The sequence below is a fragment of the Hypanus sabinus genome, chromosome 5 (genome assembly GCF_030144855.1).
Source record: "Hypanus sabinus isolate sHypSab1 chromosome 5, sHypSab1.hap1, whole genome shotgun sequence".
NCBI classification, from domain to species: Eukaryota; Metazoa; Chordata; class Chondrichthyes; order Myliobatiformes; family Dasyatidae; genus Hypanus; species Hypanus sabinus.
In genome coordinates this window covers 24,803,750-24,820,680 of record NC_082710.1, presented here as the reverse complement: position 1 = coordinate 24,820,680, position 16,931 = coordinate 24,803,750, and the positions used below count along the sequence as shown (strand labels likewise).

Below are 16,931 nucleotides of genomic sequence, written 5' to 3'. Positions count from 1 at the left end.
GATCAATGGCTTTACCTGGTTTCATAATAGGCAGAACAGTTCATCCATGTTTTGTAGTAACAATAAAACCCTTGGTGCTTGCAGTCATCATTTAATGGAGCTAATGGCAACTTTGAGATTTTTGCACATATATAACTTGTTTAGAGATCCCAATGTATCTTAACAAGCAGCACTCTTTGCAGCTGTATTTACTGTATTCAAGTTGAAATTGATTAAACTTATGTGAATTAAAGTCAAGTCAAGTCACTTTTATTGTCATTTCGACCATAACTGCTGGTATGGTACATAGTAAAAATGAGACAACATTTTTCAGGACCATGATGTTACATTACACAGTACAAAAATTAGACTGAACTACGTAAAAAAACAACACACAGAAAGCTACACTAGACTACAGACCTACACTGGACTGCATAAAGTGCACAAAACAGCGCAGGCATTGCAATAAATAATAACCAGGACAATAGGGCAAAGTGTCAGTCCGGGCTCTGGGTATTGAGGAATCTGATAGCTTGGGGGAAGAAACTGTTACATAGTCTGGTCGTGAGAGCCCGAGTGCTTAGGAGCCTTTTCCCAGACAGCAGGAGGGAGAAGAGATTGTATGAAGGGTGCATGGGGTCCTTCATAATGCTGTTTCCTTTGCGGATGCAGCATGTAGTGTAAACGTCTGTGATGGCAGGAAGAGAGACCCCGATGATCTTCTCAGCTGACCTCAGTATCCGCTGCAGCGACTTGCGATCCGAGATGGTGCAATTCCTGAACCAGGCGGTGATGCAGCTGCTCAGGATGCTCTCAATACAACCCCTGTAGAATGTGATGAGGATGGGGGGTGGGAGATGGACTTTACTCAGCCTTCGCAGAAAGTAGAGATGCTGCTGTGCTTTCTATGCAATGGAGCTGGTGTTGAGGGACCAGGTGAGATTCTCCACCAGGTGAACACCAAGAAATTTGGTGCTCTTAACAATCTCTACAGAGGAACCGTCGGGCAGGGAGTGGTCGCTCCATACCCTCCTGAAGTCAACAACCGTCTCTTTTGTTCAAATTAAGAGACAGGTTGTTGGCTCTGCACCAGCCAGTTAGCTGTTGTATTTAGCTTAGGAGATGGTCTATTAGAAAACAACTTTATCACTACTTTTTTAATGTTTATCCCTTAGCCCTGCAAAACATTTTTCTTTACGCCCATCAAATTCCTTTTTGAAAGCACTGATCAGCTGTTTTTTACCACTCTAACCAGCAGTGTTCCATGTTGTAATTACCCTTATAATTTTCTACATATATCCTTTATATTGTACTCTGGTCTTCAAAACATTTTGAAAATGGAACAGCATTTACCTTCCCAAAATCTGTCATGATCGTGTAATGAAGAGAGAATATCTGGGGTGGGAGGGATCTTTAATTATGCTGTCTGCTTTAGTGAGGGAACAACAATACAGAGCAAGTCCATAGAGATGAGCCTGCTATTTCTTGCAGCCACGTGCAGATCAGTTGCCATACCAAGCCTTTATGAATCCAGGCAGAATGCAATTTATGATGAATTGATAAAATTGATAAGTCAACGGGGGAATGTGAAATTTCTTTAGCCTCCTGAGTCAATAGAGGCTTTTGTGAACTTTCTTCACCATGACAACAATGTGGTTAAACAAGGACAGGGTACTGGCTGGAAATGTAAAGATCATACAGTTCAATGTGTGGCAAAGGAGTTGGTGTAGGAAGGAGAGCATCAGATATTTGGATCATTGGGTTCTCTTCCAGGAGAGGAGGGAGCTGCACAGAAGAGCCAGTCTCCACTTGAATTGGAGGTGAACTAATACCCTAGCGGGAAGGTTTGCTAGTACTACATGGGTGGGGGGGGAGAAGGGGTTAAACTAGAGTTGTAGGGGAATGGGAAGCCGTGTCAGAACAGATAGTGGAGAGGTTATGGAGACAGATGTTAGTGAGACTTCAGACAAAGTCAGGAATCAAAAGGTTGATCATGGTGAGACTGATGTTCTGAGCAGTGCATATTTCTAATATATTCAAAGACTAAGCCTTCCAGCACTCTTGGGTAGAGAATCCCATTGATTCATTGCCCTCTGAGGTTTCTTCTCATCTTGTGCATCTCCCAGTCAGGAAATGCTAACTCTGCAGTAACCCAGTCAATTTCCATTAGAGCTTTTAATGAGACCACCCATCATTTTTCTGAACTTGAGTGTCTAGTCACAGTTTACTTAATCTCATCTTGCCTCTCTTCCCCCATGATAGAAATCAATCTGTTGAATCTTTGAACTTCCTATTTCTAGGATATCATGTGTTATATCATTCAGTACTAGACCTGTATAAAATATTCCAAGTGCAAGGTCACTTGGACCTTATAGTAATTCCGCTTGCAGCAAAAGCCACATTACTATTTGACCTTCTAATTGCTTGCTGTACCTGCACATTAACCTCTAGTATACAAGGGGAACTAGGTCCCTCTCAACACCAACACCTTTTCATTCTCTCATTATTTAAAAAATAATTCCACCTCCACATGGTTCTACTGACGTGAATGACCTTGCCTAGTTCCACATCATATTTCATCAAAGAATACAATGACAAGATGGTGGTTAAGCTTCTAAATTAATAACCTAGATTCCTGTACTAATAGTAGAGAACAGAGTTCAGATTCATCATGGCAGCTGTGGAGTTTATATTGGTTAGCAATGTGGAACTTAGAAAGTTTAAAAAATATAGAGCATATAATAGCAGTAGTTGTATTGAGTGCAAAAACCTTTAGACTGTTGTCACTTCATTAAAGTTCCTTAGGAGAAAATTTACCATGTTTACCTGGTATACCCTATATATAAAACACTAGACCTACCTGACTCTTTAATGTCCTAACCACCCACTCAGTTCAAGGAGCGACAGGAGATGGGCAATAAATGCTCTTGCCTGTAACACACTGGCACTGAAGATTCCGTAACATAATATTGACCGTTTGCTTAATCTTGTGACAGCTTTCTGCGTCCTCAAACCTCCTTACTACCCAGCCTGATGTCATCTGCGATATGTAACATTTGTCCTCTTAATCTAAATCATTGATGCAGATTTTGAACAGCTGGGGGCACCAGTGCCAACCTCTGTGATGTCGCTCTATCTGCAGTTTCCCAGCATTAAAATTAACTGTTTGTTCCCTTTGTTTTCTGTCCTTTCACCAATCTTCAATAAACACCATTATTGTATTCCTAGTACCGTGTGCTTTAATTTTATTTAGCAACCTCTTGTATGGCAAATTGCCAAAACCCGTGAAATTCCAAATGATACCCACTGGTTCATCTTCATTTTTTTCTGTTGATCAGTATCGTAGAAGGACAAAAGAGCACAACCTCTGTCTCAAGTGGTTTTCCTTATTCATGGTGGGTTTGCCTAATCCTGTAGGTCTTCTTTCATCGCATTATTAAAGAGCCTAAATCCTTGATTCTAATATTTTCCTGTCAGGGATATTGGGCCAACTATTTTGTACTTATCCTGTCTCTATCTGTTTCTTTCTCTCCCCTTCTTCACCCCCCTCCCCCCAACCCAGCAATACTCTGGTATTATTCTGAAATATTGTGTAATAACAAATGGTGCATGCATTATGCCCTGAGCATTTCTTTCAGTACCTTGGGATTTGATTATTGCTTTTCAATTGCATTAATTTCTCCATTCGTTTTGCTGTAAAAGTTCTTCAACTGAGAGCCATTGCTTTTTTTTTAAACATGCATTTACCTTGCCCTTGCTGCTGTTTGTCCTTTCAAATTTATTCTACTTGATTTGCTGAGTTGTAATGCTTCCTCCTTACCTTATTATCAAGAAATCCCTATACTTTGATATATTTTTCCCCTGGAAATGTAGTATTCTGAACCATCGTCTGTAATTCATCTATCTAGTTGGGTGCTGTGTTCATTCCTTCAGGAGACTTTCTTTATATTTTCATCTACTTCACTGTGCTTCACTATCACATGCCCTTTTTCACTTTCTCTATCCAAGGGCTACTTTACACTATTCTGTTTAATCCCAAGTGATTTGATTCATATGGGCACATAACTATAAATTGAAATCCATTTCCTTTTACTCCCTCTGCTCCCAGAAGTGAATCTGGCAATACCATGTCTAATTTATGTCATTATATTTAGTGAAATGAGAAGTCAGCAGGGTCTGCATTAATGTCCATCTTTAAACAGTCTGTGCTTTTTTGTTTGTCATTAACAGGTGGATCTACTTTTTGTGCCGTTGCTTCGCTCTGTCTGATGGGGAAATTGAATGAAGTCTTTTCTGAGAAAGAATTAAATAGAATAAGACGGTGGTGTATAATGAGACAACAGAATGGTTTCCATGGACGACCTAACAAACCTGTAGATACCTGTTACTCTTTCTGGGTTGGTGCAACTCTAAAGGTAATTAAAAATCTGAAATGTTCTGTAAATTTTCTATAAGATTTCTTAATTTTGTTTATATTCTATTACTGGATTCCTAGTCTGGAAAGCACACAAGCAAGAAGGATTTGTATAGATCAAGCTGAATCAAGTGAAAACTTGGTTCCTGTAAAAATTCTATGTTGGTTCTTGCTTTCAGACCCATCTTCCAAGTAAAGGTAGTTTCCCTGTGGGATTTTCGGCCAGCTACCACCCTGCTAACTCTTTCCCAACCCCATCATCAGGACTTCTGCTTCTACTCTATATATCCTCAAACAATAGGGACTGATGCTTTGGCTGTCTGGATGCTTCTGATCCCAAATATGGGGGATATCCCTAACCTTGGACTTGGCCACATGAGAACTTTGCCCCTTTGTTGTCATGTGGCAGGGCTTAAAACAGGAATTTCAGGTGATTGATTGATTAAAGTGCCCCATTAAAGGTAGATCAGATAAGTATAAAAGAACTGAAATAGTTTATTGCTGCAGCTGCTCTGTGGCTGCATTCTTGAGCACTTAATTATGTTATACTGAACTTGTGTTGCACCTGAACATGACACCCTTGTAAACAATGGCATAACTGTGTTAGTTAAAAATTGAAATCAAATCCTTAGAAAGCTGTGACATCAGATCAGAAATTGTAGGATCACTGTGGGTGGAGTTAAAGAGCTACAAGGGTAAAAAAACCCATGCTGGGAGTTGTATACAACTGAACAGGCCTCTGAACAGTAGCCAGGATGTGTGCTACAAACTACATCAGGAGGTAGAAAATGCATGTCAAAAGAGCAATGTTCCAATCGTCATGGAGGATTTCAATGTGCAGATAGACTGGGAAAATCAGGTTGATGCTGATTTTGGATCTCGAGAGAGAATTTGTAAGATGCCTACAAGATGGGTTTTTAGAGCTGCTTGTGCTTCAGCCCACAAGGGGATCAACTGTTCTGGACTGGGTGTTGTGTATTGAACCGGATTTGATTAGGGAGCTTAAGGTAAAGGAACACTTAGGAACCAGAGATAGAATTCACTCTGCAACTTGAGAGGGAGTAGCTGAAGTCAAATGTATTAGTATTACAGTGTAGTGAAGGGAATTACAGAGACACGAGAGAGGAGCTGGCCAAAGTTGAGTGAAGAGAATATTAGCAGGGATGATGGCAGAGCAGTAATGGCTAGAGTTTCTGGGAGCAGTTCAGAAGGTGCAGGATAGATGCATCCCAAAGAAGTAGTATTCTAAAGGCAGGATGACACAATTGTGGCTGCAAAGGGAAGTCAAAGCCAACATAAAAGCAAAAGAAGGCATATAATAGAGCAAAAATTAGTTTGAAGGTAGAAGATTGGGAAGCTTTTAAAAAGCAACAGCAACTAAAAAAGCCATAGGAGGGAAAAAATGAAGTATGAAAGTAAGCTAGCTAATAATATAAAAGAGGATATCAAAAGTATTTTCAGATAGATAAAGAGTAAAAGAGAGGCAAGAGTAGATTTTGGACCACTGGAAAATGATGGAGAGGTAGTAATTGGGGGGGGGGGGGGGCAAGAAAATGGTGGATGAACTAAGTAAGTATTTCGTGTCGGTCTTTACTGTGGTAGACACTAACACTATGCCAGAAGTTTGAGGGTGTCAGGGGGCCAACGTGAATGCAGTTGATATTACTAGGGAGAAGCTGGAAGGTCTGAAGCTAGATAAATCACCTGGACCAGATAGACAGCACCCCAGAGTTCAGTAAGTGGTAGCTGAAGAGATTGTAGATCTTTCAAGAATTATCTTCCAAGAATCACTAGATTCATGGCATGGTTCTGGAGGAATGGAAGATTACAAGTGTCACTCCACTCTTCAAGAAGGGAGGAAGGCAAGAGAAAGGAAATTACAGGCCAGTTAGCCTGACCTCAGTGGTTGGGACAATGTTGGAGGCGATTATTAAGGATGCGGTGTCAGGGTACTTGGAAGCACATGATAAAATAGACTGTAGTCAACATAGTTTCTTTAAGGGAAAATTCTGCCTAACAAATCTGTTGGAATTCTTTGAGGAAATAACAAGCAGGATAGGCGAAGGAGAATTGTGAATGTTGCATACTTGGTTTTTCAGAAGGCCTTTGACAAGGTGCTGTACATGAAGCTAAGTAGCAAGGTAACTATTACAGGAAAAATACTGGTATGGATAGAGCATTGGCTGATTGGCAGGAGTCAAAGAGTGAGAGTAGAGGGAGCCTTTTCCAATTGGCTGCCAATTACTAGTGGTGTTTCGCAGAGTTCTGTGTTGGGACCGCTTCTTTTTACATTGTATGTCAATGATTTGGATGACAATTGGTGGCTTTGTGGCCAAATTTACAGACAGTATGATGATGGGTGGAGGATCCAGTAATGTTGAGGAAGCAGGAAGGCTGCAGAAGGACTGGATTATTGGAATGAGTAAAGAAGTGGTAGATGGAATACAGTGCCAGGAAGTGTGTGGTCATGTGCTTTGGTAGAAGGAATAAAAGAATAAAAGCGTAGCCTATATTCTAAAATTCAGAAATCCAAAGGGCGAGGGGTCTTGGGAGTCCTTATGCAGGATTCTGTAAGGGTTAATTTGCAAGTTGAGTTTGGTGGTGAGAAAGGCAAATGCAATATTAGCATTCATTTTGAGAGGACTAGAATATAAAAATAAGGATGTAATACTGAGGCATCACTTGGAGTATTGTGAGTAGTTTTGGACCTCTTATCTAAGAAAGGATGTACTGACGTTGGAGAGTATTCAAAGAAAATTCACGAAAATGTTTCTGGGAATGAAAGGCTTATCTTATGAGGAGTGTTTGATGGCTCTGGGCCTGTACTCACTGGAACTTAGAAGAATTGGGGCGGGGGGATCTCATTGAAAACTATCGAATGTTGAAAGTCCTTTCTAAATCTTTTTATTAATATTAGTAATATAGACAGAATACAAATGATATATTGATAAAGAAATTACCAACATATAAATTCCATTACATATGAAAAAAAACATACATAATAGTTACAATATAAATGAGTTTACCAAAACATAAGCCATAAAATATATGTATGAACATAGTAAGTCTAAATATTTCATAATATATGATATAAAGAAAACAGAAAAAAGAAAGAAAAAAAAACAAAAAAAATATATAATGCCAAACTAGCAAATCTAATCTAATAACTAATAACTAATATAGAAGAAAAAAGAAGCAAAAAAGAGAGAAAAAAAAGGGGGCTGTTTATAATATCTCACAAAAATAAGTATTCATCAATGCCGTCACTTCCGGTCCTCTCAACATACATAAGCTAAAAGCTGGGAAATCAAATGAACTTGGCACAGGGTCATGTTACATCATATGAAAAGTCCTAAATAGTGTAGATGTGGAGAGGATGTTTCCTCTTGTGGGAAAATTTAGAACAGATTTAGATTCATTTAGAATGGTGATAAAGTGGAATTTCTTTAGCTAGAGAGTGGTGAATCTGTGGAATTTGTTGTTACAGGCTGTTGTGAAGGCCACGTCATTGGGTCTTTTTAAGGCAGGTTGATAGATTCCTGATAACACAGAGTGTGAAAGGTTATGGGAGAGGACAGGAGGGTGAGGTTGAGAGGAAAGTAGATCTGACATGATCAAATGGTGGAACCATTTGGGCCAACTGGCCTAATTCTGTTACTATGTCTGGTAGAATAGGTGAATGCAATATTGGCATTCATTTCTAGAGGAATAGAGTATTGGAGCAGGGATGTGATGTTGAGGCTCTCTAAGGCACTGGTAAGACCTCACTTGGAGTACTGTGTGCAGTTTTGGGCTCCTTATTTAAGAAAGGATGAGCTGACATTGGAGAGGGTTCAGAGAAGATTTACTAGGATGATTCTGGGAATGAGAGGGTTAACATATGAGGAACGTTTGACCACTCTTGGACTGTACTCCTTGGGGTTTAGAAGAATGAGCGGGGACCTCACAGAAATATTTTGAATCTTGAAAGGTGTAGACAGAGTGGATGTGGCAAAGTTGTTTCCCATGTTGGGGGAGTCTAGTATGAGAGGGCATGACTTAAGGATTGAAGGGCACCCATTCAGAACAGAGATGTGAAGAAATTTTTTTAGCCAGAGGGTGGTGAATCTGTGGAATTTGTTGCCACGGGTGGCAGTGGAGATCAAGTCATTGGGTGTATTTAAGGTAGAGATTTGCTAGGTGTCTGAGTTGCCAGGGCATCAAAGGTTATGGTGAGAAAGCGGGGGAATGGGACTAAAGAGGACATTGGATCAGCTCATGATGAAATGATGGAGCAGACTCGATGGGCAGAATGGCCAACTTCTGCTCCTTTGTCTTATGGTCTAATAGTACAGCACAGGAATAGGCCCTTCAGCCCATGATATCTCTGCCAGCTGTGAAGTCAATTTAAATTATACGTTTGCCTGCACATAGTCTATATCCCTCCATTCCCTGTCTGTACATGTGCCTGTCTAAATACTACTTAAACATTAATATTGTATTGACTATCACCACCTTCCCTAAGAGCACAATACACATACCTACAACTCTCTTTAAAAATAATTTGTCTTGTTATATCTCCTTTAATCATTCCCCCTCTTACAAACCCCATTTCCAGAAAAGTTGGGATATTTTCCAAAATGCAATAAAAATAAAAATCTGTGATATGTTAATTCACGTGAACCTTTATTTAACTGACAAAAGTACAAAGAAAAGATTTTCAATAGTTTTAATGACCAACTTAATTGTAATTTGTAAATATACACAAATTTAGAATTTGATGACTGCAACACACTCAACAGAAGTTGGGACAGAGTTAAAATAAGATTGAAAAGTGCACAGAATATTCAAGTAACACCAGTTTGGAAGATTCCACATTAAGCAGGCTAATTGGTAGCAGGTGAGGTATCATGACTGGGTATAAAAGCAGCGTCCATCAAAGGCTCAGTCTTCGCAAGCAAGGATGGGTTGTGGCTCACCCCTTTGTGCCAAAATTCATGAGAGAATGGTTAGTCAGTTCAAAAGGAACATTTCCCAACACAAGATTGTAGAGAATTTAGGTCTTTCAAAATCTATAGTACATAATATTGTGAAAAGATTCAGAGAATTCAGAGACATCTCAGTGCGTAAGGGGCAAGGTCGGAAACCACTGTTGAATGCGCGTGATCTTCGAGCCCTCAGGCGGCACTGCCTAAGAAACTGTCATGTTATTGTGACAATTATAGCCACCTGGGGTCAGGAGTACTTCAGAAAACCATTGTCACTTAACACAGTCTGTCGCTGCATCCAGAAATGCAATGAAACTGTATTACGCAAGGAGGAAGCCATACATCAACTCTATGCAGAAACGCCGGTGAGTTCTCTGGGCCCGAGCTCATCTCAGATGGACCAAAAGACTGTGGAACCGTGTGCTATGGTCAGATGAGTCCACATTTCAGCTAGTTTTCGGAAAAAACGGGCGTCAAGTTCTCAGTGCCAAAGATGAAAACAACTATCCTGATTGTTATCAGCGAAAGGTGCAAAAGCCAGCATCTGTGATGGTATGGGGGTGCATCAGTGCCCACAGCATGGGTGAGTTGCATGTATGTGAAGGTACCATTGACTCTGAGGTGTTTATTAGGATTTTAGAGAGACATATGTTGCCATCAAGGCGACGTCTCTTCCCGGGACGTCCATGCTTATTTCAGCAGGACAATGCCAGAGCACCTTATGCACGGGCTACAACAGCGTGGCTTTGTAGACACAGAGCGCGTGTGCTTGACTGGCCTGCTGCCAGTCCAGATCTATCTCCTATTGAAAATGTATGGCGCATCATGAAGAGGAGAATCCAACAACGGAGACCACGGACTGTTGAGCAGTTGAAGTCTTATATCAAGCAAGAATGGACAAAATTTCCAGTTGCAAATCTACTACAATTAGTATCCTCTGTTCTAAAACGATTAAAAAGTGCTATTAAAAGGAAAGGTGATGTAACACAATGGTAAACATGCCTCTATCCCAACTTTTGTTGAGTGTGTTGCAGCCATCAAATTCTAAATTCCAGATTTTAAAAAATCTCATTTTGCTTTACTTTTCGCCATTCAATAGTGTCCTGTTTGCTAGTTTGAGGACAGCCAGATTTGGCTGCTGGTCATCACTTTTGTGCTGTTCTGAATAACTGGGACAAATCAAATTGATAGACAGTCAACAGTAGTGCTTACTTGTCCTTTGGGTGTGGAGGCTCACGTGAATCAGCTCTCCGCATCCAGGAAAAGCACGTGTGGGCAGGTGATTAATGTGGATGGCAAGTCCATGGTGTTGCTTGAGCTGCTTGCAGCATGATTCAGTCCAAAGTTGGGTGAAGTATTATAGATTAGGAGCCTGCTGTGAGTGAGAATAGGAATATGATTACAAAGGAATTATATGGCTTACAGTACATTGTATTGAATACCCTTAAGTAATTCTACATGAAAATATTTTAGATATTTTGTCATGCAAAAAGTGAAACATAAATTAATTTTACAGAGGCAGTTTGCAAGAAACAACAAAGTATGTTTTTACACACACAGCAATAATTCTTTTATAGTGCAATGAGTATGTTGGCTCTTTGGAAATAGTAGTTCATAAAACAGTTGTTAAACTCATTTTGTAGCTTTTGCAGATTTTCCAGTATACTAATTTTGAGAAAAATAGAAATTACATTTTGTCGACCCAGGATCGTATTGTTGGAGGATTTGCAAAATGGCCCGATAGTCATCCAGGTAAAATTGAAATTTAGTATTTGGAGTATAGATAGATGTAAACAAAGCAGCATCTTTTTATGTACATGTCTTTTTTAAGAGAGAGGAAAAGTTAAAATTAGAAAATAAATCTTACTAAGACAAATGTGATTAGATTTGTTATTATTGGATTAACATGTTTTCATCCAATTTTAAATCCTGTGTTATGTTTTCCTTCAAACTTTCTCCTAATGATAAATATTTGTCTGTTTCAGATGCTTTGCATGCATACTTTGGAGTGTGTGGTCTTTCTTTAATTGGAGAGGCTGGTGTTTGCAAAGTACATCCTGCTTTGAATATGAGCATAAGGGCTTTTAAGCACCTTCAGCACCTGCACCAGACAGCAGAGACTCAGGAGCTGGAGCAGCATTCAGAATCTGTGCCTGACTACACATGACAAACATGGTAGCAAAAAAATTGAAACTGGATTGAATCTTTTTGCCCAAGGAAAAAGCCATCATCTTATGAAAAAAATCTTGTTTGAATGCTGAAGTTCCATATTAAAAAGACAGCTGTACAGAATGTTCCTTTTAAACGATTATCATTGGTCGCTAAATAGACCAATTGCTATTTGCTCTGAATTCTGATAATGCATTGAGTATGTTTTGAGTGAGTGGAGGTTTGTCTATATTCTGTAAGAAATCATTTATACTAATTTTCTAAAGAATTTTGAGCATTTAATAAATAATAAGTAATAATACATCTGTTCCCTGATTTTTGTGTGCACATTAAATACTTGTTTTTTTCCAAATTTCTATGCTTAATATTTCAGGAACTTTTGTAATCATTTTTTAAAATTCTTTAGTTAAAATGGATTGACTTTGTAGAAGTTTATTGCTATATGGAAAGCTATCAATGTTGCTTCCAAGTACATTGAAAGTGCACTATACTGAGTAGGTTTAACAGCATGATGCTTTGTGGACATCATTTATTTTAATTTTCAGGGTGCTAGGCAGCTGCTTAGATGAGCCCATGGCTGCTGATTGTTGGGACAAGGTTTGAGGAGTCCCAGTATTTATAAAGCTTTAAAATTTGCATCACCTGGCCTTTCCTAATGATGACTGTGAACAAGCCATAGCCCTAACAAGCTAATTAAAGTCTAAGACTTTGGTAAAAGTTATATGAGAGCTCAAATCTCTTGGGGTGCACAAACTTTTGCATGGTGCTGCTTTCCTTTTTTTCACTCTAAAATTGTACAAACATAAATAATACACCAATCTTGCTTAAAATGTTGAAAAGAATCTTTCATCTTTAACTTCATGACTTTTGGAGATTAGTTCATCTTCTACTCACTTAACTATTTACAGTATCAAAATTTTGACCAGAGGTGCCCAAACTTCTGCATGCCACTGTATGTCTCAATATACAACCCTGAGATTCATTTTCTTGTGGACATACTCAATAAATCCATAATAGAATAATAGCCATAATAGATCAATGAAAGACCACATGGGTGTTCAAGCAGCGTGCAAAAGACAACAAACTGCAAATACAAAAACAAAGAAATAATAAATAAGCAATAAATATAGAGAACATTTCAATGATGGGGCGAGTAAAGTTAGCCCCTTTGGTTCACGAGCCTGATGGTTGAAGTATAATAACTGTTCCTGAACCTGGTGGTGAGAGTCCTGAGGCTCCTGTATCGCCTTTCCAGTGGCAGCAGTAAGAAAAGAGCGTGACTGTGACAACGCCTCATGTAGATGTGCTCAATGGTAGAGACCTGTGATGGACTGGGCCATATCCACTACTTATGTAGGATTTTCCGTTAAAGGGCATTGGTGTTTCTATACCAGGCTGTGATGCAGCCAGTCAATATACTCACAACTACACACCTAGAGAAGTTCCTCAGTTAAAGATGTCATGCCAAATCTTTGCAAACTCCTAAGGAAGTAGAGGCACTGCCATACTTAGTAATTACACTTGCATGCTGGGCTCATGTCATTGTCATTACCATACTAAACTGACTGGGGTCTGCAAGTGAGGAAACAAACAATCTAATTAAACAAGGATGTACTGAGGACAGAACTCGCTTTCCAGGTCTAACATATTTAACAATGTGTCAGAGAAGTGAAAAACCTTAACCTTAATAAATGACATCTTTCTTAGTTGGTGAAGGTGAAAGCATACTGAAAACCGTATTCTGGCTCTGCATGCCTTGGGTTGTGGAGGGGGAAATGTTAAAAGTCAGCAAACATACAGTTCATTGATTTTTGTGGATTTTTTTAACGTTTTTTAGTTGCTCTTGGTGTTGAAGCCTAAACAAACAAATTTCCTTGAGCCATGCCTCTGAATGTGGTCAAGCTTTTCACTGGAACTGAATCAGGGTTATTGTTACCCGCATGAAATTTATTGTTTAATGGCAATAGTGTAACAGTAAGGTAGTGTGCATGGGTTGATGGATAATTCAGAAATCTGATGGCAGAGGAGAAGAAGAAGCTGTTCCTAAAATATTGAGTCTTATGGCTTCTGTACTTCCTAATGGTAGTAATGAGATTAGGGTACATCTTGTATATTTACTCAGATGCAGCACGGAGAAAGCCCTTCTGACCCTTCAATAGACAATAGGTGCAGAAGTAGACCATTCGGCCCCTCCAGTCCGCACCGCCATTCTGAGATCATGGCTGATCATTCACTATCAATACCCAGTCCCTGCCTTGTCCCCATATCCCTTGATTCCCCTATCCATCAGATATCTATCCAGCTCCTTGAAAGCATCCAGAGAATTGGCCTCCACCGTCTTCCGAGGCAGTGCATTCCACACCTCCACAACTCTCTGGGAGAAGAAGCTCTTCCTCAACTCTGTTTTAAATAACTGACCTCTTATTCTCAATCCATGCCCTCTGGTACTGGACTCTCCCAACATCTGGAACATATTTCCTGCCTCAATCCTATCAAATCCTTTAATTATCTTAAACGTTTCAATCAGATCCCCTCTCAATCTCCTCAATTCCAACGTGTACAAGCCCAATCTCTCCAATCTCTCTGCGTAAGACAGCCCTGCCATCCCAGGAATCAACCTAGTGAATCTACGCTGCACTTCCTCAATTGCCAGAATGTCCTTCCTTAAACCTGGAGACCAACACAATATTCCAGGTGTGGTCTCACCAGGGCCCTGTACAAATGCAAAAGAACATCCTTGCTCTTGTATTCAATTCCCCTTGTAACAAAGGCCAACATTCCATTTGCCCTCTTCACTGCCTGTTGCACTTGCTCATTCACCTTATTGACTGGTGAACTAGGACTCCTAGGTCTCTTTGCATTTCTCCCTTACCTAACTCTACACCGTTCAGACAATACTCTGCCCTCTTGTTCCTGCTTCCAAAGTGGATAACTTCACATTTATTCACATTGAATGACATCTGGCAAGTATCTGCCCACTCACTCAGCCTATCCAAGTCTCCCTGTATTCTCCTAACGTCCTCTTCGCATGTCACACTGCCACCCAGTTTAGTATCATCAGCAAACTTGCTGATATAGTTTTCAATGCCCTCATCTAAATCGTTGACATAAATCGTAAAGAGCTGTGGTCCCAATACAGAGCCCTGTGGTACCCCACTAGTCACCTCCAGCCAGTCTGAGAAACACCCATTCACTGCTACCCTTTGCTTTCTATCTGCCAACCAGTTTTCTATCCATGTTGAAACCCTGCCCCCAATGCCATGAGCTCTGATTTTACTCACCAATCTCCTATGTGGCACCTTATCGAATGCCTTCTGAAAATCTAGGTACACTACATCCACTGGCTTACCCTCGTCTAACATCCTTGTTACACCCTCAAAAAACTCCAACAGATTAGTCAAGCATGATTTGCCCTTGGTAAATCCATGCTGGCTCGGCCTAATCCTATTTCTGCCATCTAGATGTGCCACTATTTCGTCCTTAATAATGGACTCAAGCATCTTCCCCACGACTGACGTTAGGCTAACAGGGCGATAGTTCTCCGTTTTCTCCTTCCCTCCCTTCTTGAAAAGTGGGACAACATTAGCCAATCTTCAGGAACTGATCCTGAATCTAAGGAACATTGGAAAATGATTACCAATCCATCCGCAATTTCCTGAGCCACCTCTTTTAGAACCCTCGGATGCAGACCATCTGGACCCGGGGATTTATTAGCCTTCAGTCCTACCAGTCTACTCATCACAGTTTCTTTCCTAATGTCAATCTGTCTCAATTCCTCTGATATCTTATGACCCTGGCCCATCCATACATCTGGGAGATTGCTTGTGTCCTCCCTGGTGAAGACAGATCTAAAGTATGCATTAAATTCTGTTGCCATTTCCCTGTTTCCCATAACAATTTCTCCCAATTCATTCTTCAAGGGGCCAACATTGTTCTTAACTATCTTCTTTCTCTTCACATAGCTAAAAAAGCTTTTGCTATCCCCTTTTATATTCCTGGCTAGACTGAGCTCATACCTGATTTTTTTTCTCTCCGTATTGCTTTTTTAGTTAAGATCTGTTGTTCCTTAAAACTTTCCCAATCATCTGTATTCCCACTCATCTTAGCCCTGTCATACTTCTTTTTCTTTAATGCTATACAATCTCTGACTTCCTTTGTCAACCACTGTGGCCCCTTCCCCCTCTTTGAATCCTTCCTTCTCATTGGAATGAACTGCATTTGCATATTTTGTATTATGCCCAAGAATATCTGCCACTGCTGATCCACTGTCTTTCCTGCCAGGGCATCTGCCCATTTAACTTTGGCCAGCTCATCCCTCATGGCTCCGTAGTCTCCTTTATTTAATTGCAACACTGACACCTCTGATCTGCCCCTATCCCTCTCAAATTGTAGATAAAAACTTATCATGTTATGATCACTACTTCCTAATGGCTCCTTTACTTCAAGATCACTTATCAATTCCTGTTCATTACACATCACCAGGTCCAAAATAGCCTCGTTCCTGGTTGGCTCAAGCACAAGCTGTTCCAAAAATACATCCCTTAGACACTCCACAAACTCCCTATCCTGGGGTCCAGCACCTACCTGATTCTCCCAGTCCACTTGCATGTTGAAATCTCCCATAACGACTGCATTACCTTTAGCACATGCCAATGTTAACTCCCTAATCAACTTGTACCCAATATCCACGCTACTGTTTGGGGGCCTGTACACAACATCCATTAGGGTCCTTTTACCCTTACTGTTCCTCAGCTCAATCCACACAGATTCTACTTCCCCTGTTCCCAAGACACCTCTTGCCAAGGACTGAATCTCATTCCTCACCAACAGGGCCACCCCACCCCCTCTTCCCATATTTCTGTCTCTATGATAGCACGTGTACCCTGGTACACTCAATTCCCAGGCCTGATCCCCTTGCAGCCATGTCTCCGTTATCCCAAAAATATCGTAGTTCCCCATTTTCATCTGAGCTTCAAGCACATCTGTCTTATTTCTGACACTACGCGCATTCAAGTATAGAATTCTTAGCCCATTCCTCCTCTCTTTGCTTAAAACACTGTTTACTGTACCTAACCCAGCTCCTTGAACTTCCATCGGGCAAATTGCACCCTGAATTTTGATGACCTTCTCAAGATCACCCAAACCTTGTACACATTTAACCCCATGCACCTTCTGACCAACCCTCTGGATCTGGATCCCTGCCCCCTGCACATCTAGTTTAAACCCCCCCGAGCAGCACTGGCAAATACTCCTGCAAGAATGTTAGTACCCCTCCGGTTCAGATGTAGACCATCCCTTCGAAACAGATCCCAATGTCCCTGGAACAAAGACCAATTATCCAAAAACCTGATCCCTTCCTTCCTGCACCATGCTCTCAGCCTCGTATTAATGTGCATAATCAT

General features: G+C 40.4%; 1 protein-coding gene across 1 annotated transcript in view; it reads left to right on the top strand.

The window, feature by feature from the left end:
* Positions 1-11,867, top strand: part of pggt1b (protein geranylgeranyltransferase type I, beta subunit) — a 53,961-nt gene extending 42,094 nt beyond the window's left edge. The window contains exons 7-9 of the mRNA XM_059969593.1: positions 4,210-4,394; positions 11,004-11,112; positions 11,346-11,867. Coding sequence (XP_059825576.1) covers positions 4,210-4,394; positions 11,004-11,112; positions 11,346-11,527 — 476 coding nt within the window. The 3' untranslated portion in view covers positions 11,528-11,867. The remainder of the gene's footprint in view (positions 1-4,209; positions 4,395-11,003; positions 11,113-11,345) is intronic.
* Positions 11,868-16,931: the final 5,064 nt, after the last annotated feature.